Source organism: Haliotis rubra, unplaced genomic scaffold, assembly GCF_003918875.1.
Source record: "Haliotis rubra isolate DU_JTF1 unplaced genomic scaffold, ASM391887v1 Scf600, whole genome shotgun sequence".
In the NCBI taxonomy this organism is placed as follows: domain Eukaryota; kingdom Metazoa; phylum Mollusca; class Gastropoda; order Lepetellida; family Haliotidae; genus Haliotis; species Haliotis rubra.
The window spans coordinates 388,011-415,860 of NW_025767303.1; the positions used below are offsets into that span (position 1 = coordinate 388,011).

At 39.9% G+C, this 27,850-nt stretch overlaps 1 protein-coding gene across 2 annotated transcripts in view; it reads left to right on the forward strand.

The window, feature by feature from the left end:
- The window catches only part of LOC124255506 (HMG box transcription factor BBX-like), a 30,490-nt gene extending 10,236 nt beyond the window's left edge, over positions 1-20,254 (forward strand). Inside the window, exons 2-9 of one of the 2 annotated variants that reach the window (XM_046689440.1) lie at positions 905-1,105; positions 5,687-5,852; positions 6,612-6,757; positions 9,713-10,971; positions 12,744-12,863; positions 13,587-13,741; positions 14,969-15,124; positions 17,463-20,254. In XM_046689440.1, coding sequence (XP_046545396.1) covers positions 905-1,105; positions 5,687-5,852; positions 6,612-6,757; positions 9,713-10,971; positions 12,744-12,863; positions 13,587-13,741; positions 14,969-15,124; positions 17,463-18,505 — 3,246 coding nt within the window. In that variant the 3' untranslated portion in view covers positions 18,506-20,254. The remainder of the gene's footprint in view (positions 1-904; positions 1,106-5,686; positions 5,853-6,611; positions 6,758-9,712; positions 10,972-12,743; positions 12,864-13,586; positions 13,742-14,968; positions 15,125-17,462) is intronic. The other variant, XM_046689441.1, reaches the window with a different exon arrangement.
- The last annotated feature ends 7,596 nt before the right edge of the window (positions 20,255-27,850 follow it).

The following is a 27,850-nucleotide window of genomic DNA, read 5'->3' on the forward strand; positions in this document are numbered from 1 at the left end:
ACTTACAACGTTTGCTATGATGCAACACACCGCGTAATTGCGCGGGTAAACACCGCCATACGAGAATGTATGATCTCAGAAAACACATTTTATTTGATTAAATTCAATCCCATTTTCATTCATTAAAACTGTTTACAATAAGATCTCTGTTAGAATAACTGCTTGACATATAAATTATTCTGATAATTCTTTGATGTTATATTTTCGGATCGTTTTTAACTGAATCACCGGTACATTGGATCAAAACATCGATCTGTGCCCAGCTGATTGCTATTTCCGGCTTAGTTGAATAACAGGTAGCATGACAGGAACAACAATTGAATTATCATGTCTTGTGATGTTTGATTGCAAGTTTCATGTACATACATCTATTTTCATTTACAAAGTTTTGTTTTTTTTCACCTCCAACAATACTATATAGTTTTGACTGGGCACAATACATGAAATAGCAGTTTTACTTGGCCTTTGTTCCGAGTTATGTAATCGTTACTATAACGTGGGTGTCTAATAACGCGTGGGGTCATCCATGGTCCCAAAACCCGCGTTATGGCGAGGGATGTCTATATTATGTTGATCTGTTGGATTTTAATATATTTATACGCACCTACTCACTCACTCACTCACCCACATAACCATGGGGCACTCACCCACCCTCATACCCACTCACTCACTCAACCACCCACATACCCACACACCCACCCACATACCCACTCACTCACTCACCCATCCACATACCCACACACCCACCAACTCACCCACCCACCCATGGGGCACTCACTCACTCACCCAATCACTAGCATCCTTCCAACTGTGCTCCCACCATCCTTCTACTCAAGTAACCACCTCTCTGCCCCCTCCACTATCTCCCTAAAACCACTCACTGTTCATGTTGTCATGGTTACAGATGGATTCCCCTGAACATGAGAAGAAGGCGGACGTCCGCCGTCCAATGAATGCGTTCCTCATCTTCTGCAAGCGACACCGTAGCATGGTACGCGAGAAGAACCCGGACTTGGACAACCGTAGTGTTACAAGGATTCTGGGAGATCTGTGGGCTAATCTTGGCGACACGGAGAAGTCGGTGTACACAAGTTTGGCCAAACAGGTGGGTAACTACATTACTTGAGTGAGTGAGTGGAAATTGCTCCATCAGCACTGTTGCGGGTATTCGTGGTGATTGAAGGATATTGACACCGACAGGGCCCCATCACCTGTGAAATGTTACATGGAGCACAAATTTTCAGGATGCTCAGAAGTTGACAGCTTGTTTCTGTGAAGGTCAATCGTGGCATTGTGGCTTGGTTTTTCAAATGTTTTTGCCATATTTGTTTGAACTGAAGTACACAACCACCTTATTCCTGTCATTCAGCTCACGATCTGGTCCAGTGTTTATCTTGATTTCATAATGCACTGTATTGTTGTTATTATAAATGTCCTTCCATATTGTGTGTATGAATTTTGGCGAAATGGATGATCCACTGATCAGAAGGTCGAAAGTCTGACTGTTACGTACAGCAACCACGATCAGAATACCACTATCAACACCTTGAAACAAACTTTAGTTGACTGGGTAAAAATGAAAAGTCATGAAACTCGTATTTGTGGCATTTTGTCCGTTATCTGCGGATTATATGCAACATTATGTGTTGTGAGGAAACTATCAGAAGTGAGGGAAGTTCAAAAGGTGACCCGTCCAACTGTTCTTAATATCCAGCAATCAGCTGTTCCAAAGTACTAGTGGGGCGGTGGGGTAGCCTAATGGTTAAAGCGTTGGCTCGTCACGCCGAAGACCCGGGTTCGAATCCCCACATGGCCACAATGTGTGAAGCCCATTTCTGGTGTCCCCCGCCGTGATGTTGCTGGAATATTGCTAAAAGCGGCGTAAAACCAAACTCAGTCAGTCAGTCAGTCCAAAGTACTAGCATGGCTAGTTTTAGGAGTGAGTGAGTGAGGTTTTATGCCTCTTATAGTAATATTCCAGTGTTATCATGGTGGGGGACACCAGAAAAGGACTCCTAACATTGTTGCCAACTTCTTATTTATTGCATAGAGAGACGTTTTGAGTCACCTTTACTGGCTTTAGTGTGATAACGGTGTAAGAATCTACATCAAAACGACATTCTATGCAATAAACAAGAAGTTGTCATCCTTAAAGTTAACGTTTCATTAATATTTTGACCAAATATGCTTCATATTTGACTCACCAACGTCTAGAATGCCGATGAAACAAGTCACACATAGTGGCTATGTAGGGAATCAAACCCGGGGTTTTGGCATGACGAGCCAAATCATTAACCACTAATCTACCCACCACCCCGTATATATGTAAACCTGAAAATACAACAACATTATTCATTTCAGGTAGAAAAGTAGTTTAAGATACATGGCACAATTTCGATCTCTGCTGGTAGATCACAGATCATGAATGTCGTAACAGCTGGTTGTCATATCCTGTTATTTTATGACATTATTGCACAAGATAATCCGAATCCTAATCTCTGAGTATATAGCATTGTGCAGCTAAAACGTAAATACAGTTGAACTTGTAAATCATGACGTTTTCTGCAAAGTTCATGTTTCATTCACAGTGTCTCTATTGAAGGGATCCGTGAAGGTCCGTGTTAGAATCGATCTTCAGTAACCCATGCTTGTTGTAAGAAGCGACTAACGGGGTTGGGTGGTCAGACTCGCTGACTTGGTTGACACATGTCATCGGTTCCCAATTGGGTAGATCGATGCTCATGATGTTGATCACGGGATTGTCTGGTCTAGACTTTATTATCTACAGACCGCCGCCATATAGCGGGAATACTGCTGAGTGCGGCGTTAAACAACAACCAACCTGCAGTAGTACTTACACTGTTAGGACTCAGAGTTGGAGAGTCGCTTCCCCTGATGCACTCACTCGGTAGGGCGCACAGAGTATGAGTCTCCCAAAGGCGATCTGAGGGAGTTTGTCCTACTCCTCTTGCAGCACCTTGCCAAGTTCAGCCAGCGTGCTCAGTGGTCTGTGATCTCCCTACCGTATCCCAGATGTGTTCAGTGGAGACCTGTGAAGATCCGGGTTATAATTGATCTTCAGCAACCCATGCTTGTCGGCACTGGGTGGTCAGGGTTGCTGACTTGGTTGGCACATGTCATCGTATCCTAATTGTGTTGATTGATGCTCATGTTGTTGATCACAGGATTGTCTGGTCCAGACTATTTATAGATGGCTGTCATATAGCTGGAGTATTGCTGAGTGTGGCATTAAACAGCACAACAACCGACGGGGGAACTCCTGGGCTCAGTGTTGGCCATATAAATCTATGGTAGTTGCACTGCAGGATATGAAAAGTATACGTGTGTACATGGACAGCACAGGTGTTGCTCTGAAAGTGAAATCGTCTCCCCACATGCAGGGCTCCAGATACTTTTTCAACATCAGGAGTACGTACTCCTTATTTTTTCAATATAGGAGTACTGGAAAACCTTAAGAGTACATTTAGAGTACTGAATGGAATATAATGGAGTATAAGTAATCTTGTGTTTCGTTTCATATATGCACCACAATATGCTAATCCTGTGCAAACAGGTCAATAAACAATAAAACAATACATTTTCAGATAAATACATCTGTAAATGATTCTAAGACCGTACACCATTGCCGTGGTGCGTATCTGCTACGTTTTCTGAATTATTTCCTACCGTATCGTGCATATTTTTTATCCGTACATACACCGATACGGCCCTTATCTGGAGCCCTGCCACATGCCATGCTAATGGGAACAGAGGTGGGGCGAGTTTTGTGTCCACCCACCTCCACTTGATCTGACAGTGCAAAGACTCTCAACAATTTTATGTGTTTGCGAATTTCCAAATTTCCAAATTATAGAATATAAAAAAACACCCATCGGACCATAAGTAGAGAGGCTGACATACAGCCTGGCCAGAAAGTCTTTCTTATGGAGGGTAATGAACGGAATCAAATTGTTTTAACATTTGTAGTGAAATAGAACTAATAGAACATATTTCCTAACACAGACTGACAAATAACTCAGGTGACACAATTGCCACAATGGACCTGCTGATTACACTTTATCTAGCAGCCAATAGTAGATGAGATGACATTATGTTCGCTATACTGCTTATTATAATTGATAAGTTGTGACCATAATGACAGGAACAGTTTGAAACATGTTGTTCAGCTTTCTGTATTTGTTTGGAAGAATAATGATATCACTTCAGAACTACTTTACAGTCTTCCTCGGCGCCGCTCGTCACGATATGGCTATATTGAGATATTGCCAATGTGACGTTTAATATTAACTCACTCACTCACTCCTCGGCACCGCTTTGGCGAAGAATAAAATACATGTCTTTTGTGGGTATTTGGGAACATTTGTCTTTCAAAATAGCAAGAAATCAACCTAATCATCATCATCAGGGGCGGTGGGGCGGCCTAGTGGTTAAGGCGTTCGCTCAACCCACAAAGACCCAGATTCGATTCCCAACATGGGTACAATGTATGAAGCCCATTTCTGTTGTCTCCTGACGTGATATTGATGGAATATTGCTAAAATCTTAGCTCACTCTGTCTCCGGACATGAATTTACACCCATCATCACCTCTACGTCTAGCTTGCTCTGTCTTGCTCAGGAGAGCTGTTTTTAGCATTGTACCTTACAGAACTGTCTGAAAGTGAAGCCATGGAGGTTTATCTGTTGTAATGGTACAATTATAATACCCTGTACTATCGAGTCTGTAAGTGAGCCAGTCAGAACAAGGCGTAACAAGAGTCGTGGGGTAGCCTAGTGGGTAAAGTGTTGGATCATCACGCTGAAGACCTGGGTTTGATTCCCCACATGGGTACAATGTGTGAAGCCCATTTCTGGTGTCCCCTGCTGTGATATTGCTGGAATATTGCTAAAAGTGGCATAAAATCATACTCACTCATGATGCAGAGGTTACATGCAGCCGAGGAACAGAATGAAGCCTCGTGTAGTCCGTCTCACAGTCCCTGAATCACATCATTTTCCTTCTATCTGCAATGCTAAAATCCTAAATGAAGCAAGTCTAGATTGCCCCAGGTTCTGAATCTCCCATCTCACTTGGGCTCTTTTTGAATTTAAAACGGATTATTTGTTTCGATCTAAATTATATAAGTTCAGAGACAAAGAGTTAGTCTATGTCACATGACACGGATATTCACTCACTAACACACGTTTGACACTACGGTAGGAAATAATTCAGAAAACGTAGCAGATACTCACAATGGCAATGGTGTACGGTCTTAGAATCATTTACAGACACGTTATCTGAAAATGTATTGTTTTATTGATTATTGCAATGTTGTGGTGCGAAACACAAGATTACTGATACTCCATTAAATCCCATTCAGTACTGTAAATGTACTCTTAAGGTTTTCCAGTACTCCTGTATTGAAAAAATAAGGAGTACTTACTCCCGATGTTGAAAATTATCTGGAGCCCTGAATAATCAAATCTGGACCAGACAATCCAGTGATCTGTAGTATCTGCAGTGCTTCCCACTATCGGGCAAGATGGCATGCAGTCAAGCAAATCACTAAGTCTGTCCACCTGAGTTAGTTTGCTGGGGTCCTAACCTGGGATACTCCAGTAAAGGAGACTGATGAATGCCTAGACCTCTAAAGACAACCAGTCCTACACGAAGGGTTTTCTTGCAGTACAAGGATGCGTTTATGAAGGCGAACCCAGACTACAAGTGGCACAACCCCGACAAGACCCATCAGACCCCCACCAAGATGACCACCCGTCCAACTAACGCCCGAGTGGTCAAATCGGTCCAAGAGATACACCTGCATGGTTCCATTATGCCTGGTAAATTGGCAGGTGAGTTGGTTTTACAATCAGGAATATTACATCAAATTGTCAGGTGATGGCTTCCGAGGAATTGGTCGGGAATAATACATCCAATTGCAGCTATATGTTTCATATGTGATTAATTTTGTCTGGTAAGTCCTTGGGAGATACATACAAGATGATATAATGCATATCGCCTTATCGTGATATAAGTTCTTCCCAAATTTGATTGGTTGTCAGGAGCAGGGTATTACTGCTGTCTTATGATTTGATTGTGTATTACAAAAGGTTTGGAAATAACTGTGTTTTTTAAATTTGTGCTATTTTCATCTGGTTTATGAAGTTGTGTAGTATGTTAAGTAGTCTGTCTGGAGAGAGGAAGTCAGTAATTTGATTCTCTACTCATATGATGACTGAAGACTTTAAAAGACTGTACTTGTTAACCACGCTGGTGCTGGGCATTCATTTGTTTGGGTCGAGTATCAGTTAAACTGTGCCATTGTATCCATATTAGAATGAAGTGTAGTATCATGGCATTTATCCTCATTTTCACCCCACTCCATTTCTTGCCTTTGAAAATGTTTTGTTTGGACAGCAGGACAAGTTCAAAGAGTAGCTCTCAGCAGGGTGTAACTACCATTATGAAAAAACGCCCGAGCTTACGGATGATTGTTGCTAAAAAGGTTGGGCAAGCCTTCAATACTATCTACATATAAAGCTTTGCAACCTATCATTGGCTTGCTATGTGACTGCTCAGGTTATTAAATGTTATATTTGTAACTGTTTCAGATCCGTCCAAGATGGGAGGTTTAAGTCTGCTCCTGATGGCAGGGCAACAGTCTATGACACCTCGGCAGACGGGCGAGGCCGAACGCAGAGTTACCTCCCCTGACAGCAAGTGCCCTTCAAAATCAGCTCTGTTGGAGCTGGCTGAGGTGGGTTTCTGCAGATATGGGAGAAATCATCTGTCACTAGCGATATAACACATTACAAAGCATTATTTTGTTGGCTGTGTTTTGTCTGCAAACAGTTGATGTCATCAGACTAATATTCGGGCTGTTTGTTGTCCTGTTCCTTACATCTCTTAAAATAAGCTTCCTGTAACCACATCTTCATAATACTTTCAACCGCGTCCGTGGTGTAGTGGTTAGAGCATCCGCCCGGAGAGCGGAAGGTACTTGTTGGTCCCTGCCTGGCGCTCGGCATTAATGGGTACAACAAGGACTGGTCGGCTCGGAGTCAGTATAATGTGTCTGAGTGGGGTATTCATGCTTCACTGCGGCATGGTATCTCAGTGGGCTAGCACTATAAAACCAGCTTAAGTCTGGGCTAGTACAAGGAGCCGCACATACACATACACACGCATGCACGTCGTCATATGAGCGAAATACTCTCAAGAACGACGTTAAACACAATTTCACCTCACGTCACCTCATAATACTTTCATGACTTTATGCAGTTTAGATTTGATATGAAACATGTTCCTACAATGAAATGAGGAGGATGGAGATATATGATTGCTTCAGGTTTGGGAAATACCGCTTCTGGGTGTTCCCATTTTATTTAGCCTTTTTCAGGTCAACACCGTAAGTTTTCCAGATGTTATCTGACCAATCAGAGCCAGCTTTCTGACAGTTTTCGGCAGGAAATATAAAGGCTTTATAATTAGGAAATAAAGTTCGCACTTTACATCTTTTCTAAGATGCTAAATTTAATACTTTCTAAGGATAATTACAATTAATTTAAGGCAGAAAATAAATGACGGTGTCGGTGACCTAAATTAAGAATCCTCGCACAGGGCTAACTGGTGCGCTGTTCTATTGATGTGGCTGCCCCCCTACGTTAAGACGAACGTTACCAGAAAAAAACAAATCATAACAGTTTGATGACGGTTTACGTTCGGATTAAATATCTTCTCTGAATTATTTTAATTACATCTGTCATTAGCGTAAACCATATTGGGCAATATGAACGCCGCATTTCTACTACCAACGAAGTTTAGATCAGTACATCCAGATGAAGCTGAGTAGTCAGCGACATTCCACGCATTGCATTGTGGGAATGTAAACATTGCGTAACGTAACGTGTCGCTGAAAACTTGTGAGTCAAATTGACACATTTTAACCGTCGTAAAACATAAACGTAATGTTTCCACCAGTGATGTTAGCTGCGTGAAGCAACTGCAAACCAAGAAACGGGATGCAACGGAGTAGTTTACTGTAGGAGGCCATACGAGGCGATGACAACTGACATGTATCGTGACGTCACTTACATTGTGACGTAATGTAAAATAATTCGATTACGAAGGGGGCACACTAGAATGGCGCAGTGACGGGAAAACGTCATTCAATTGTTACGTCATCAAAAAACTATACCTTTATTGTCTCATAATGTATTTATTTTTCGATTGTTCTAACCGCTAGGCATCTTAGAATATATGATAATTAAGAAATAAAGTTCGCTCTACCCCAATGTGTTTTGTAATTAAGTATAGTTTTGCCCTGAACTATTATAATTAAAGCACGAGGACGGTAGTCCGAAAGTGCTTTGATGTTATAATAGTTCAGGGCAAAACTATACTTTATTACAAAACACATTGGGGTAGAGCTTAACTTTACATCTTTCTAAGATGCTAAATTTAATACTTTCTAAGGATAATTACGATTAATTTAAGGTAGAAAACAAATGACGGTGTCGGTGACCTAAATTAAGAATCCTCGCACAGGGCTAACTGGCGCTTGTTCTATTGATGTGGCTGCCCCCACGTTAAGACATCTAACGCTACCAGAATAAACAAATGATAACAGTTTGATGACGGTTTACGCTCGATTAAATATCTTCTCTGAATTATTTTAATTACATCTGTCATTAACGTAAACCATATGGGGCAATATTAACGCGTTGCATTTCTACTACCAGCGTAAGTTTAGATCAGTACATCCAGAGGAAGTTGAGTAGTCAAGCGACATTCCACGATTGCATTGTGGAATGTAAACATTGCGTAACGCTACCGCGGTCGCTGAAAACTTGTGAGTCGAATTGACACATTTTAACCGTCGTAAAACATAAACGTAATGTTTCCACCAGTGATGTTAGCTGCGTGAAGCAACTGCAAACCAAGAAACGGGATGCAACGGAGTAGTTTACTGTAGGAGGCCATACGAGGCGATGACAACTGACATGCATCGTGACGTCACTTACATTGTGACGTAATGTAAAATAATTCGATTACAAGGGGGCACACTAGAATGGCGCAGTGACGGGATACCGTCATTCAATTGTTACGTCATCAAAAAACTATACCTTTATTGTCTCATAATGTATTTTTTTTTTGATTGTTCTAACAGCTAGGCATCTTAGAATGTGTATTGTCCAAGCACTGCTTATTGAAGCAGGGCAAAGTCAGGGTTTTGTGGGTTTTGTGATATTTTACATGTCAGAAGACATGAAGATGACATCTTCAATACATCAGTTGGCCAGAAAGGGCCTCTCAGGGTTTTGCCATGACCTTCTAGGGGTCCAGGGGCTCCTATTTTAAGGGTCTTTACAGGAAATATAAGGGCCCTTTTAAGTAATGAAATGGTGTAGTGTACTGTACTTTAATGATTGGTAGCTACATTATCTGTACCGGTATATTTCTTGGCAAGAATTGGTATGTGGAATATCGTTTTGCAATATATTTTTAAATGCGATGTATTTTTTTTCTGCGTCTCTTTTGAACATTTGTGTATGTATTTCGGCATCAACTACTCATAACTTTATGTCTATCCCCAACCACATACAAATCAAGTTATGAAAACAATAATTCAGTGAAAAAGTGTCACATGCCTGTCATTCTTGAGCATATGAGATCATTTACACTTAGTAAAGCAAGATATATTTGTTTACAGATGTGTGCAAATGAACTGCAACAAGGGGAGGTAACTGTTCCTCATGCCAAGAAGCTGATCACTAAAACAGAAAGTGGGAAGAAGGTGAGAGTTGTACACAAGAAGCAGGCCTTGGGTGGTGAGGGTGAACTTACCTCAGGGAAAAGTAGAAGTAAATCAGAGTCCGATTCCAATACAGAAGCTGCTGGGAGTTTAGGGTTGCCATGGAAATCGGAACAGTCGTTGTCGGACATCTTGAAAATACTACAGTCGATGAAAGATCATGAAATGAAAAAGAAAGCTTGCAAGGAAGTTACCGGAAGTGAGTTTGTGAAACAGGAACCCGAGAATTCTGGGAAGGTTGATGCCTGTGGTGTAGCAGATAAACCTTTGCCAGTGGAAGCAGTTGAAACAAGAATACCAGAACGTCCGGGTCAAAGGGCCAGAAGCTGGTCGGAGTCAGCCAAGGATCAAGATGTCTTCGTTGCAGGGATGGGTGACCACTCAAGTTATACAAGCGTCAGGTCCAAAGACGACACTCCAGAGAGACGAAAGTCTCAGGCAGAGACACTTGCAGGTTGTCTGTCCGATCAAAACGATAATGACATTGTGTCATGTGGTAAGCTGGTTGTTGATCATATTTTTGATCGACTCTCGTCCACTGAGTTGTCACGATCGGCAGTTAAATTAAAAGGTTTGACATCACTTGACGAAGTACGGAAGGTACTTCTAGGTGCGGAATTTGGCGAGTCCAAATTACCTGCAGAGGAGGAAAACCCTGACAAGAAGGTAGCCCAGTCGAGAATTGATCGCCTTGTGACAGAAGCGTATCCCAAAGAGAAATGTGCTACAGAAACCAAAGAAAAAGAAGAAGTAAAAAAAGAGTACTCACCAATTCTACGCGTTCCTGATTTTAAAAGTTTCCTAGAAACTGAAGCAAATCAGAAACGAAGTTCATCTGATGCGGTAGTGTCTGATGTAGTCCGGACAAAGAAGCGCATGATGACATTGCCGCTGGAAGAAGTGAAACCGGAGCCCATTGAAGACGTAAGGGGGACAACTCCAGAGTCAAGGGCAGACAAGTCAGATCAAGATTGTTACGGTGGGCTTGATGAGGACGGCAAGGATCGAGAGGATGGCAACTACCAGCCGGTGCGTAAGTCTCGGCGACGGAACCGGGGACAAAGATATCTGGAGCTGATCAATGAGGGTATAATACAACCTTCAAAGGAAAGGCTGGCGGCCAGACTTGCAGAGCAGACGTCAACTGACGATGAAACGTAAGTCACTGAGTGTGTGTGGTAGGTGTGCTTGTGCATGTGCATGTGCGTGTGCAGTCAGTTAAAGTGATGTTGTAATGACAGTGATGTTTGAAGACATCTGCTGAAGATAAATTTCGGTTATTAAGTCTGTGGAATGTGGGATTCTGTAGTCAGTGAAAATTGCTGCGGAGTCACCCAGAAAATGCAGAGAAAGTGATGTGTAAACATCTAACAAACAAAAACTAAAGTATTCTCTGAGTAATGAGTCCATTTATATGGCGTCAACTCCATACACTATGTGTTTGCTCATAGCGCTACTACAATATTAACTCTGTCAATGGGACATAAACACAAGGCAGTACTGAAAGGAAAGCATACATGTTGGGGTGTATAGATATCTGACATTCCTCCATCTTTTCTTGGTGGCTTGAAGAAATTCTAGGTTAGAGTGGTCACACCTGATAGATCTGATGGTGGCTTGAAGAGATTCTAGGTTAGTGTAGGCATACCTGATAGATCTGATGGTGGCTTGAAGAGATTCTAGGTAAGAGTAGGCAGACCTGATAGATCTGATGGTGGCTTGAAGAGATTCTAAGTTAGAGTAGGCAGACCTGATAGATCTGATGGTGGCTTGAAGAGATTCTAGGTTAGTGTAGGTATACCTGATAGATCTGATGGTGGCTTGAAGAGATTCTAGGTTAGTGTAGGCATGCCTGATAGATCGGATGGTAGCTTGAAGAGATTCTAGGTTAGTGTAGGCAGACCTGATAGATCTGATGGTGGCTTGAAGAGATTCTAGGTTAGAGTAGGCATACCTGATAGATGTGATGGTGGCTTGAAGAGATTCTAGGTTAGAGTAGGCATACCTGATAGATGTGATGGTGGCTTGAAGATATTCTAGGTTAGTGTAGGCATACCTGACAGATCTGATGGTGGCTTGAAGAGATTCTAGGTTAGAGTAGGCAGACCTGATAGATCTGATGGTGGCTTGAAGAGATTATAGGTTAGAGTAGGCATGCCTGATAGATCTGATGGCGGCTTGAAGAGATTCTAGGTTAGAGTAGGCAGACCTGATAGATCTGATGGTGGCTTGAAGAGATTCTAGGTTAGAGTAGGCAGACCTGATAGATCTGATGGCGGCTTGAAGAGATTCTAGGTTAGAGTAGGCAGACCTGATAGATCTGATGGCGGCTTGAAGAGATTATAGGTTAGAGTAGGCAGACCTGATAGATCTGATGGTGGCTTGAAGAGATTCTAGGTTAGAGTAGGCATGCCTGATAGATCTGATGGTGGCTTGAAGAGATTCTAGGTTAGAGTAGGCAGACCTGATGGATCTGACAGTGGCTTGAAAAGATTATAGGTTAGAGTAGGCATGCCTGATAGATCTGATGGCGGCTTGAAGAGATTATAGGTTAGAGTAGGCATGCCTGATAGATCTGATGGCGGCTTGAAGAGATTATAGGTTAGTGTAGGCATACCTGACAGATCTGATGGCGGCTTGAAGAGATTCTAGGTTAGTGTAGGCAGACCTGATAGATCTGATAGTGGCTTGAAGAGATTCTAGGTTAGAGCAGGCATACCTGATAGATGTGATGGTGGCTGGTGTTGCGGATCCATGCTCATAACATCTATCACTGGATTGATGACTGCTGTCGTGAACCTGGTATATTGCTGAGTGCAGCATTTAAGAACAAACACATGCTGTATAGCCAATGGTCCTATAGGGCTTTAAGTCTGTGACATCATTAGATGTATATTGTACATGTGACAAAGGTTCCCTGTGTCTGCAGAATGTGGCTGTACGAAGACTTCTCCCTGGAAGATGAGGTTCAGGAGGTACGGAGGCCAGCCACCAAACGTTGCAGCTCTGACTCGGATGCCAACCTTGAGGAAAAGAAATACAAGACTGGGTACGTTGACAGAAAATAACGTGGGATGTTTATGTATGTTGATGTTGTGTTGGGTACCAAAAATAACCAATTAAGTTTACTTGGGTTAGGCTTTGTCAAGGATAGAAAATAATGTGGGATGTTTATCTACGTTGATGTGTTGGGTACAACAAAATAACCAATTAAATTTACTTGGGTTGATGCTTTGTCGAGCATAAAAATATCATGGGATGTTTTTGTCGGTTGATATTATGATGGGTATGAAAATAACAAATAAGGTTTACTTATGTTACGGAAGGTAGAGTGAGTGAGTGAGTGAGGTTTTTCGCCAGTTTTAGCAATATTTCAGCAATAAGGAAGGAAGAGATTTGGACTTTAGGGACTCACTTGGAAGGATGACTTATATAAGTGAGCAGGGAGTTTGGAAATATGCAACAGCCTTCGGAAGTCAGGTGTTTGAGGAGCAGTACTGGTCACGTTTCACTAGTTTGTGGCTAGTTCTGCTTACACAGGGCAAGACATTGTTACTAAGTGTACGTGTTCTGTCAGTTTTATTCAGTTCCAATGTGAAGCAAAGCGGATGCAGTCAGAATTATAGTCCTCAGATGCTACAAGTTATGATCACTACTTTTCATTGGCTACTCTGTCCTCAATACAGTTTAGTTGTCCGGAGCAAGGTTGTTCTGAGAGAGGGTTGTAGTTTTTGTCTGCAACATCAGTAAATGCATATTTCTTCACCTTCAGGGATTTTGACCTTGAAGCCCAGATAGCGACCTTGCCAGCCTGTAGCCTTGACCCTGTGTCACGTGGCAGTCGTCAGAAAAACACCCCGACCAAGATCCGGCACCACAGCGAAGGCTCTACCAAGAAGGCCACCATCGTGTCCTCCCCCACTACAGGTAGCCATGCAAGAGAAAGATATGGACACAAACAGACAAAATTTAATCTCATAATCACAACAAATTACATACCCTGGTACATGCTATAGACCGTTTGACTTCATTCGAGACCGATGATTTGTTCACTAACACAAAATCTAATAAATGCAACAAAATCAAACTTTGCACAGTCACATGAAATCGACAGACCAACTCTGATAATTTGTCTCATAATTTTGGACACCCTAATAAAAAAGTTGTTTAACAAACGATCATTATTTTAATGTCACTTTTCGCTGTTTCTTACGAGAGAGGACTACTTACTGATAGATCAGCCAGGTAATCAACAAGCGTTTGCAGTGAAATTTCAATTTCACATGGACAACGCGCACATCTGGCTGTTCCATCAGCAAGTGGTCCTCCCTCGTAAGAAACAGCAAAAAGTGTCAGCAAAATAATGATCGTTTGTTAAGCAACTTTTTTATTCGGGTGTCCAAAATTATGAGACAAATCATCAGAGTTGGTCTGTCGATTTCATGTGACTGTGCGAAGTTTGATTTTGTTGCATTTATTAGATTTTGTGTTAGTGAGAAATTCTTCGGTCTCGAATGAAGTCAAACAGACTCTAGTTTCTCAAATGTAAGAATGTATCGCAGCTGTCAGGTTGAAGCGGACAATGTATACAAGTGTGAAACTTGTTATGGGTGTTCCCTGACAAGATGTGAATTACCTACTGGCTGAAAACCCACATGGGTAACATACAGGAATCCATTTTCACGTCACCTTCTGTGATGTGGCTTAAATATTGCTTACGTAAATAACGTAAATATTGGAATTACCATATTGGAACACGTGACAGTAACAATCTATTGTTCATATGATGCCATCCTTACAATAATTGATCTTGAGACGTAATTTCTTTTTATGAACTAACTTTAGAAAAGTGTTGTGAGCGAACTGAGTTTTTTAAGTTACACTGAATAATGTCTCTATGCCCCTGTTTATGGAACTTTAGGAAACAGTTTATTGAGCAAACAGGTGTTGGAGTGATGTAGGAAGGTTAAAAACAGTTACTGCTAGGTGACCTCATTTACATGATTCTCGGCATGTGTTACAAGTTTATCAGATTATCTTGTGTCGATAACACTATCCAGTAAATCTATTATGTGATGAGAAAAATACTGCCTCTGTGAAATGAGACAACAGTGACAATCGAGATGAAGAACTTGACCTCTCTTTGTCTTGCAGCAATAAGTGATGTGACAACCCTGACTCTCCCACCTCACCTCAAGATGCAGCAGGTACCTGTTCAGGCCGTCCCCGTCAGTGGCAGTCGCAAGCGGAAGGCGAGGAAACACTCCATCAATCATCTACTTCCTGCCAGCGCAAGTAGTGAAACCCAAGGTAGTCTTACCTGTCTGTGGATGCCAAATATGTTTCAACAGGCATCAAACTTTTATCAACAAGGGTGGATATTTTTCATGTCAAAACGCACAGGGGTTCTATTCTATTAATCATTCCAAAATATTCTTTTCCCCTTTTGTGTGTATTTGTTTCACATGTGATTCTTACTCGTATCTCTTCTTGAGGCTGTATATGGCTCTTTTTCTTGTACAGTTAACATTTATTTCCATATTAATCATTACTATATAAACACTTGTAATTCTAAAATGCCCCTTGGCACGGGATAGTGATGACACTGTTTATGTTCGACCATATCGTGATAAACTTTGCACAGAATTGTTACAAAACTTTGTATTCTACAGTAGCATTTGCTGTATCCTATTCCATTGTAAACATAAAACCTAGTTTTCCACATTATATGTCATTTAATAAAGGTGAGCTTCTGTACCCCTTTTTCTTACACACCCCGGGGTGAGAAACCCATGTGAAAATACTGGTATCACACATATGTGTCAGTTCGATTTCTAGTCCCGTGATTGGCTACTCCATGGTGATGACCTAGGGTCAGGTTATGACGGACTACTGTTACTGGTGCTTCAATCGAACAGAATCTTGTACCCCCCAAAAAACCTTTACGCCTACTTGTTATTTTCGCGATTGCAACATAACCAGGTATATATACAATTAAACACAATTGAAATAAATATAACACAAATCTATTTGTGTTCTAATTCCTTTTTATTAAAACTTTTGATTCCAGTCATTAATTCAAAATGGCTCGAACAATCAGTGATACCTGTGTAAATAATTATGTGAAAATCGTCGTTAGACATAAAGCCCGAGATTATCTTCAAATATTCAAAATGTACAACATTGAAACTTTTACTGGAGAGATGTGACAAGCGTCAAGTGTCATGTATCGCCTTGCAAAATAACGATAACACGACACGATAACGTTAGTGCCTGTACCTTGTGAGATCGATTTGTCTCGTTTCTTTGATGATTTGATGAAGATGAGATTTTTTCACTGATAAACATGATGAAGGCCCACTTTCAGCTTCGAGCATTGTGATTCCAATGTTATCAAGTCATGACAATTAGAACCAAAACACATTTGTTGAAACAATGTACAACATGGAACGTTTGCAATGGTTCATGAGTGCAAATAGCGGCACACACCCTTTCTATTCAGTCGAACATGTACAGGAACGATTGATCTACACAAGTTATTGTTTAAGATATTCCTCCAATGCATGATAATGCAAAGTTTATGTCTTGATAACATACAGGATGTAATTAAGTCACATTTCATACTGACAACTCCGTAAATTCCGTTACATTCGAAGTGGCAGTTTCCGGCTCGGGAAATCGAGAAGGCTGTGGGGAAGAAGAGTAGTCCCCCTTTGATAGTGAACATAACCTCAGCAATGTCACATTCAAGCACAGGGGTTACACCTAATTACACACACTCAATAGTTTTGGCTCCAGTCAATGGGAGAACATTGAACGTAAACTGGTACACAAGTACAGATCCCCAATGTGCGGAGATATCGAAAACAATCTTCCGATGACGACAACCACCAAGCGATAACGATGACGTCACTCGCTTAAATATTTTATGCTTGCAAGAATTTAAATCATCCACATTTACATGGTAACATAATCTTTTTTGGGGGTTTGATTAATTTTCTGTGATCTTATTTAGTTATCATTATCACCATTGCCTTGATGACGCGAAGAGGTGGCAGAAACTTTTTGTTGAGGGTCACCATGGGGATGAGTAGTGATTAGAAAGCCAAGTGATGTCACTCATTCATAAACGTTGTGTTGTGTATTATTGTGCAGCTACAATAAGAAAATATTGAATTTGAATCTATTTGACTATGAAATGGTGCGATTTTATAGTGTGTAAGAAACAGATTACTGTACTCGTATCTGACAGACGCTCGTTTAGTAATCTCTATATCTCGCATAGTCCCTCTCCCAGGAACTAAAACAGGAGTCCAACACCAAAACAGGGCTTAGATTTTCGAAGCTCTCTTAGCGCTAAGATAGTCTTAAGTGCCATACATTAACATTAACTTACGACTATCTTAGCGCCAAGAGAGCTTCAAAAATCTAGGCCCAGGACTCCAGAATTATCACGTGAGGCTGGATTCCCTTGGCTCTTTCATCCTGACATTAAGAATTGTTCAGGGCTTTTTTTGATGTAATAATAATAATGTTATTGCACATTTTATTTGTATATGATTGTTTTTTGTGCATTTATATTTTTAGTTCAAATCAGTCTAATAGCTTCTGTTGCTATTGAATACAACTGAAATTTGTTTTGTTTCAGGCCAAAGTGTACCACCTGGTGAAAACTTCACAACAAATACTACACTTATCAAAGATGAAGAAGGTGAAAGGTCAGTAGATTCTAGCCAATCAGTGGACAGGGATGATGGATCTCAGGGAGAAAGGGGTCATGTGTCACATGACTCAACTGACCAATCAGATCCAAGTTTGGAACCTCAGATAAAGGAAGTGGAGCAAGGTGAAGAGGAAGTCAAGAAAGATGCCAGTGGTTGTGAAACTAGCCAATCAGCAGGTAGCTCTTGTGCTCAGCCAGCTGAATCTGACCAATCAGATACCTCGAGACACAGCCAGGAAAAAGGTTGTGACAAGAATGCAAACATCAGTATGAATGAATCCGATGTTTTGGATTTTCGGACTTCTGAAAATGTTCCTGGTGTTGGAAGCACGGAGGTCTGTAGTGAGTCGTCAGCAACAATGAAGTCACAAACACGTGATACTTGTGCCATTCAAAGCAATACTAGCGGTAAGCTGATGCAATCTGTAGGAGAGGAAAATCTCGGTGACTCAGTTACTACGCAAGATACGGAGGGACCTATTCGAAATTCTGAGAGTGTTGACTCCGAATCTATATGCCCAGACAAAGTGCTTGATTCCTCAGTCCAGTCAAAAGCAACAGGAATTCATTCTCAGGAAGACGAGGAGTGGAGTGATCGTGTGGCGTCGGTAGAGGCCCTGACTGATGGGTCTGTCTGTGAGGGTTCCAGTGATGTTGATAAGCCATCGCCCAGTGCCACAACTCTGGTCTCAACATTTCATTCAAACACACAGAATCCTTTGCCACAAGAATCAGATATTATTAGGTCGGACTCCTACTCTACTCCGTCATCTTCGGTCAACATCGTTACTTTCTCGTCTGCCCCTGCGCCCTCTACAGTTGACCTTGTGACCTTGTCGACGTCTGCAGTTACCCAAGGTGTCAATTTGGAAGTCCTGACCGAGCGTCCGGAGGACAGCCCAACGAGCAGCATCGCGCAGTCTCCGCTAGCTGCCGGGTCCCCGTCTGTTGGCGTTGTACATTCTTAAAAGTTGTTTTCAGTCATAATTCATTCATAGATGTGGACTGTTTTATGTATGTGCAGTCATCCTCAGATGGTAGATGCCTGTTAAATGTCGCCTTGCTCCAGTAATCTTTGGAGCCACGCAGATGTTGCAGTTCGAGCCGGCTGTAGACATCTGGAGTAAATTATAAGGGTGCTGCACATATTTCTATAGGTAGACGTGCACCTCAGTCTGTTGACCAGCTTTAATCACCACATACCCACACGCAGAAGACTATTTGCATCAGTTTCCGATCTTGAGATCATAATTGTATTTTATAATGTTTGATTACTATATGACATTATGATTTAAATGAACTTTTTATTGGTAGAAGAAATTGACCACGCAAGGTTACAGTTTTAGCTATCTGGGTGTTTTGGTGTAGCAGCTTGGATTTTTACACTCAGAATAGAAAAATTTGTTGACATTACAATTTCGTGGATGAGGTTATTTTTTTACGCGATTATACAGATGTTAATAGTAAATGAAGCTGTAGGATATCTGCAATATCAGATGTATTTTTTAACTGTGAATCACACATGCCATGATTTGGTCAGACCAATGTTATGGCGTGTCGGTAAATGAATCTTCTTAAGTAAACTCTTGCCTTGGGAAGATGGTTTCCAGATGAGATGAACAAGTTATTTGACAAGAAAAATGGAACTGTTGATTAATGATGTATTTTCTGACACAAAATAGTCACTGAGATGGCCTGAAAGTTTTTCAGCACTCACCCGAGTATAATGTCAGTCTTGTTTTTAGCTTGCATTTCAAACAAATAAAGTCTGGTCATTTTATTCAAGATATATTTTAGGAAATTCACCTTTTACTGACCCAGTTTGCATATTGAGTAGATAATGTGTCAAACAAAATACGGTTTGTCAGGCTTTAAAGTAGCATATAACTGACTGATCTGTAACGGTATTCACATGTTTGTAAAAAAAGTAGCCGCAGTTCGCGCATGTGTCGATGTTCCTTCATTTCTGTCAGCAAAATATGCAAATATATGCGTCAGTTATTTATCGATAGTTTGACGTGGGTCGTCACCATTGTTAAACTTTGCACATTTGTTGAAATGAGAAAATATTGATGATATATTTGAAGTTTATTGTGAAGGGCAATTGTGATAAAACCAGTTTCTACTGATGATTTGTTGCCTTGTGCTGTGGTGTAGCCTTAAGAGTTGTCTCCCCTGTTATGTCGGTATTAACACATTGACGACATAGGCATTTCCGTGATATAGGGCACTTATTGTTACCATTTAAGTACATTTATGATGTACTCAATTTCATAATTGTATAGCTGTCCCCAAAAATGCTTACTATGGTGAATAGGGTATTGAATTTACCATACACATTAAGCACCCACAACTTGAACACAAACTGTCACGTGTCTTTGGCAAGGTAGCATATTGAGATTTCCTTCCCTTTTTATCATTTTTATTTTGTAATGCAGTATTCAGAAGCTTGAAATAAGATTAGCTGGATTAGGGAGATTTTCACCGGGCCTCCCATGGGCCCATAGATCTAATGTATGCAGTCACTCCATTTATTTCTTCATCACAAACATGGCGTATCTCGTGCAAATGATGAAACATCAGTTTCTATCATACGACTTTTGAATCTCAATCTTGCCAGTGCTTTCCATGATGAGATAGCTGCAATAATAGCAGTGTAAGAAATAAGGCCCGTCCGACTGCCCGAGACGGTCTAGATTTCTGACGGACGGTCTAAATTTACAGCTAGCCAGCCCGATGGTCTGGTAAGATTTTTAGATGTTCCATACATCTGAGTAAATTCACCATATTTAGTCTGGTTAAATCCATTTGTCTGGCTGGGGTTTGGGCTTATTTCATACACTGACAATAGTCATGGAAATAAACCACTATCAAGCGACGGAGTTTGGTGACGTGTGTCAAGGTTGTTGCTGAGTTGTGTCCCTTGGCCATGACGTTGTGACAACCATGACTTCATGACCTTGTTGGCTCCTCCCCTGCCCATGTGCTGTCTCCCACTAAAAAAGTAAAGTTTTGAATGGTCACGAAAAATTAAAGTTAAAGTGATAGATATTCATGAAAGTTTCAGAAGTAAGTGATTCAACTGACATGGCCGTCAGAAACACTGACGAATAATATGTCTCGGATTAAGGACCGTTCCTAATTTATGGCTGCGGGGTGATGATGATTTTAAGGGGGGGTCACCCATTTTGTTCTGGTGAGCCAGGGGGTCATCAATTTTGTACACACGTACTAGGGGGGTCATCAATTTTGTTCATAAAAATATGTTTAAAATTATGCTTTAAAATTATGGGTAGGGGAGGGGGGTAATTGATTTTGTACATGACATGCAGGGGGGTTACTTATTTTGTACATAAATTTAGGGGGGGGGTTAATTCACATTGTACATGCTTCTCCGTAACACTCATCATCACCCCCCCTAGCCATAAATTATGAACGGTCCCTTAGGGGTGAAGTCAGCAAGGTATCATGACGCAATACAGTGATATATCGTAGGATATTTATAGAAACTCCCTGATTTCAGTGTCCTGTTTTCTGTTAGACAGCACAGAATTAACTATGCAGATGAGAACCTGAATCAATTTTATGACAACCTTGATGTTTCCATCGTGTATTGTTTGAAAAGGCTGAAACAGTCGTGAAATTGCGACATGTTTGTTATATTGAATAGATTGAAAATACCGGCATATTTCAAATATATCGGATGTGACTGACTGTATTGTTGCTAGTCTAGAGACTCATTGTTATGCTAGATCATTTGTATATAATGCTTTTGAATTTGTATTTTCCCTTTGAAACATGTTTATGTTATGAATTTCTAATCATCACTAATGACACATAATCATTTAAGAATTCTGACATGTTGTGTCCATGTATTACTACCACTTCCTGCGAAGGACAATACCTAGGATGTTATTGCTTCTGTTGATCATGAGAACATGTTGGATCCATTTGAACACTCTGATAGTGACTATACTGCTCAACTTTTGATAAGGATTTTTACTTACTTTACTAAGAAAGTGTAATCCCAAATATAACATATGTTACATTTGACCACTTTCTAAATGGCTTTGTGTAATCATAGCTTTCGGCCGTGGGAGCCGTGCCAATTTACACTTTGAGAAGGTACACAAAGTCCGCAGTCCAGACTACCAGTTGTCCGACTTCCATTTTGTGGAATCCCAGATGGGACTTAACCCAACAAGAGTACTAGAACATGTACTTTACTAAGAAAGTGTAATCCCCAATATAACATAAGCAATTCCCCACAGGGGTACAATGTGTGAAGCCCATTTCTGGTGTCCCCTGCCGTGATATTGCTGGAATATTGCTAAAAGCGGCGTTAAACCATGCTCACTCACTAACTAACTAAATGGCATCATTAAACATGTTAAACTAAACTCACGTATTTTCTACAGGTATCCAAGTATTTGATGGGTAATGAGATGAGAATCATCCTTATTTTAAGTTGAGCAGTGTAGAAGGATATTTAACCACCCTTGTAAGAAAAGTCTTCAGGAAATGGGGAGATAACTCTCCCGAGCGTGTTGGTTGTCCTTGATGTAAATTGGAAGCAGTGTTTCAGTAACAATGTGAATGTTAGCAATGTTTCAGTAAGTTTCGGCTGTAGCATTCTGCATCTCTCAAACATTATTGAGAATGGAGTAGCACTTCCTGGTTTCATGCAATATTAAGGGAGCATCGTTTGATTGGGTGGTGGGCACCTCTAAACCAAGCAATCAAGACTGTTTACCTAAGAAAAATCAAATCTGCCCTTCGCGGTGGTAAATAAACTGATTCATGCTTTTCAAGTATTGAAGTAAGACAGTTTGTAATTTGTTTGTAATTAAAAATCAATTAATTGAGCACCTATTTCTGCTGAAGTATAAAAATGCTGATCTTGAACCAACTTCCCCCTTCGTCCCCATGAAAATCCAAAGCTTCCTGTAGTAACTTGTTATGAATGCAGTGTTGCGTTAGTAATAATTCATCACTACGGCAACAACTACAATTGATTGATTATTAAAAACCCGGGAAATCCAAAAGTATTTTACTAAACATTAGCAGATGTGCGGATGTAAATTTGAATCTAACCAATCAAAGAGGACTTTTCAACAATGACGGCTAGATCTCCGATGTTAGATTTTGTACAGTTGTCCATGTTTGTTTCCACATCTGCAGTTATTGTTACATGTTAGGTTTGGATATTCTCAAAGATTTTGCTTCCGATCATGTCAATGTCTGTTATTGTTGCATATTTAATTACAATGTGATAATATGCCTCGAATTAATCTCTATATCAGATATTTTTAAATGCCATAATCTCTCTTGTATAGTCTCTGAGTATCTCCTGTATATACACACCAATTAACCCCATGGGTATGAATGACCTTGACTAGGATGACCTTGACCTTCGTGTGTAGGTGACCTTGACCTACACTACTGTTTCATGTTATATAATATTTTTTGTTGCTGAAATATGCGACCATATTTGCTTTGTCTTTTTCTTAGATTCCTTCTTTTGTATTTAATTTTTTAATGTAATATTACTTGTGTCAGTACAAGGATTGATTTCAAGGTATTCTGAAGACATGTAAGGGCTATTTATGTCGGAGTGAAACTGGATTTGCACTAGAATTCAGGAGTAGTTAATTTGTGTGATTCTTTCTATACGAATCGAAGACAAATTTGATGTTGGCTTATTAACAAGTTTTGATGTATCTTGGATGAAATACCAATGTGTCAGATTTTCCTGATAATTTTATCACAAGAAATAAGTATAAACTAAACGACAAAGTAAGATAAATGTCATTGATCTTGAAATCACGTTCACTCCACGAGGCATCAATACTCATGAAACTCCTCTCATTTGGCAACTATTGTTTACGTCCTGCACCCAGCCCAAGTATTATTGCTTTGCATGAACTGATATGGCTGTGTATAGCTTTTCTTCAAGCAGTGATTTAAACACACCGTCAACTGTGGTCTTGTGACAAACATGCTGGTTTGAAGTCATTTAAACAAACGACCTCACATGGTTTAAACGTGGTGACTCACTAAAGTTCTTAGTGTTTGGAAATATCAGTTTAATCCCACGACTGTTGTATGTAACGGTCTTGGTAATCCCACGACTGTTGTATGTAATGGTCTTGGTAATGAGGCTTCGAGCTAAAGATATTATTTCACACTGTGTGTACAAAAGTTGTAGCTGAAATATGTTAATGTGGACTTATAAAAGTTGTGGCCCTCCAGTTGTTGTATGGAACAGGGTTTGAATCTCTTATATTTCTTGGTTTATGAGCACCGAGCCTGGGTTTCGGACTAACATCTAGGACCTGCCTTGTTAACTGTGAGACTTCCCAGACAGGGTATACAGATGTGCAAAGTACTGTATACACAATATGTTTAACATATATACACAAGCATATGTAAAGTTTATACAACGCTGCCATATTGTATACAGATCAGCTTACAGTATATAATGTGTGTAACACACACTGTATACAGATTGCATGAAGCTCTATACGGGTTGTATGACATATTGTGTATACTAAGATGTATACAGATTGTACAACATTATGTGTACAGAATGTTTAGCACTGTCTACAATTGTATACCATATGGTGTATACAGAATATATGAGACTCTGTATATGATGGATCGTATACCATACAGTGTATACAGAATATATGAGACTCTGTATATAATGGATCGTATACCAGAGAAGCTCACAGAGCATTTTCTAGTGAATGATGTGCTATATAAATGCAATTATCATTATTATTATTTTACCACATAGTGTATACAGAAGGGCTGTAACGGTGCATCGAACTATCGATGGATTGCAATTGTTGAGTCTCTGATAGCAAATATTTGATGGTAGAAACGAAAAACTATCGATGCATTGATAGTATGTGTGACTATCGATAGTCACTATTGATAAATGTGCAGTGCGAAATACAGCAAGTACCAGATTCATTCACTTTGATTTAGAGTTATCTGCCCCTGTTACCTCTTAAACAAACATGACTGTTTACTTGATCTGGGTTTCATGTTTCTTGCCAGTTATCAAAAGAGACTGAAACTACTTCAACTTGTTTTTATTTCATACAAACTGTACATTCATTAGGGAATGAGAGAATTCAAGGCGAAAAACCTATAATATTGCAATAGTTGGTTGCAGTAGACTGTCGTGACTGTCGCTATCACAATAGTTGTTTTCCCCCTCAATAGTCACCCCTGGTATACAGTATATATGACATGGTATATATGGATTGTATACCATATTACATATACAGACAGTACCACAGAATACGAAAGACAAACCAGCATGTGTGTATTTGTGTTTATTTCACTGCTATATTTTGGAGAAAGGCTATATCCAGAGTACCTCCGCCCTACATCAGCCATAATGCACCATCACTATGCTTGGTTTTATTGTAATCTAAGTCTTACCATCACACATGGAAGTATTTCTGCTTTTTTGCATTATAGGAATTTTTATGCTTTCAATTATTTTGTTTATATTTCACTGCCAAAATTTTATTGTATATGAATGTGTTTAATTGCTTTGTCAAGCTCGATTGTTGTATAAGTTTTATCATGTTTTAACCTGTGTGTACAGCTATTTTTTATAATCTGTGTAAATTTATTTGATTATTTATATATATATATATTTCCCTATAATGGAGATTACCTATGCATATTTCAGTTTTACCAACCTCTGGGACAAGTGTTATATATTTCTCTCAAGGACAAGGGGAAGGTTTATCTCTCTCTGGGAAAGTATGTGTGATTTGTCGCTCTCAAGGGAAATAACTCATTTTGTAGCTCTCAAGGAAAATCACTTATAACTTGTAGGCTCCCACGTGATAGTAAGGGATTTGGACATGCACAAAGTAAGGAAAGGTTTCATATTGTTTCATAAAAAATACTTTTGATAATCATTGGTTTAGAAGCAATAGAAGTTAAATGATTTATATGTCAATTTAAAAAAATAATGTTCAGTTTATTAGTTTATAAAATTTAATACATATTTTTAAATTGTGAAAGTAATTTAATTGTTATGTGAGACTTAGAGACAAAAGTTTGGTGTATAACACAAATTAAACACAATAGTATTGATACAAGTAAATCATGTATACCTTTGGTAGAGTACTTTGTGAGGGCCTGTAAGGCTAGTTTATGGAACACTTTAGGAAAGGCTTGTATTATATATAAGAGATTTGTATAAAGTATTTCTCCTTGAGGCAATATGATGTCAAACTTTAGTCGTACGAGGGGATATGACTCGGGGAATGATTGTGATAGGTAACTGCACCTTGCTTGATATATCTGGAAGATGCTGCAAGGGTCTGGTATTTCTCATTGGAAGGATGAAACCTGCTACTGTATACGATGTATTAGGTATGTATTACCTGTATACAATGTATTAGGTATGTATTACCTGTCCGAGAGTAGAGGCTGTATGTTGACGACTTTCCGCTTCATGTAATCCGGACCCTCTGAATACTTCTGGTTCCAACTGTTCAACACGGAGGGTGTGTTGATGTGTTAATGTGTTTGGATTGGGTGCTCAATATTACATCACATAGGTATTCTGCTTGCACAAATGTTTTGTTTTCAAACTGTCTCTGTCCGTGATGTTTGTTTCCTCTCAGGAAAAATAAAAATGCAACATTTTGCTTTTGATGTACCTAGCTTTCCACAATCACAAGCATGCATTTATTTCACCAATCATATGTATGCATTTGTTTCACCATCACATGCATGCATTTATTTCCTGTCACAGCTTAGCACTGTTTAGTTATATATCTCATCATATATATATATATATATATCTTGTTATAAATAAGATCTAGTGCTTCAGGAGTCAGTTATAAATTGAAGATTTTAAAGATCTGTACATAAGAGATTTGTATTAATGCATAGTAGTCTTGACAGATATTTTATCTTTGAATTTTATTTTCTGCATGGTGTCGGTGATTTCATTATGTGCAGCAGGAACGTATTATCTGGCATATATGTCTGTCAGATTATTGCAAGCATATTTATCACAATCGGAGAGATTGCTGGTCAAAGACTTTCAGATAAAGTTTGAGTTTGTCTGTTTGGTCCCTTGGCGCCTGAGTGGCTGGATGCACAGTTGGGATGAGTCGGAGTTCGGAAGTGACATGACAGTCTGGGATTGTGTCTGCTGGAACCAATCTAGACCAAAATGATGGCGTTATTTTGTATTGGCTTATCTGTTATTAAAAGAATTATTAAGAATGACCAGACCGAGTAGTGGTGTTCAGTAAGAGTTGTCAAGTCCATCCTAAACTGGTCCATCATGATGTTGGTCAGGTGATACAAGTGTGTATTGCCCTCATGCAAGGGTGATATGAGCTATAGCTAGGTGGGTACATTTGGCATTGTGTGACATATTGGCAGGACAGTGAAGTATGGGGTAGGGCACCTGATTGTAGATACATGGCCAAGCTGTTGTTTGTATGTGAGATTTGGGCTTTTAGCAGGCAACACAGTGGTTGATAATATGATCATGTAGCTACAATAACAAGGTAGATGTGATTTTTAACTTTCAGCAGTGAATGGGTACCTGGTAGTATGACAGGGTTATGTTGGTCACAAGCAGCATCAGGGGCCAGTATTTAATTGACCTAGCGGGCGTTGTGAACATCTTATTTTCCTTTTGATTGGCTCTGCTCAGGAAAAACAGGAATTCTGGGTTGCATTTAGGAACATTACACAGTATTCTGCTTCTTTACAGCCTTTGTGTGTTGTGAAACATAATCCTGCTTCTGACTGAGTGAGTGAGGTTTTGTGCCACTTTCGGTAATATTCAAGTAATATCATCGATTGGATAATAAAAGTAGGCTTCACCTTTGATGGAAATTGAAGCCTAGATCTTCAGCTGACACTTAGAAGCTCACAACACCTTAGAAGCTCAGATGAGTTGTCTCCCCTCGCTTGAGATGTAAAGTTGGTTGTAGTGCATGATTCTGTATATATGATTGGGTATCGTGTGGTATGAAACTGTTTCAATTTCTACCGGTGGAATTTTACTGTGAACTTATTCCAGTCTCTGTAACCATGGCAACCTTAGTATATGTTATGAAAAGATTGCTTCTTTAGACAACTGGATCATTAACAAAACAAATGTGGAAAGCTGTTCTACGTTCAAACAACAAGAGTATGGATGTAAGGCTGAGTTAAGTCTGTTGTTGTTGGTTGTCTTTAGCTGCTTGCACTAAGTCGTGTGCTCAAGTCAACCCAAGGCCATGACTTCTGTTGTTCGTGAGGTATTAGCATGG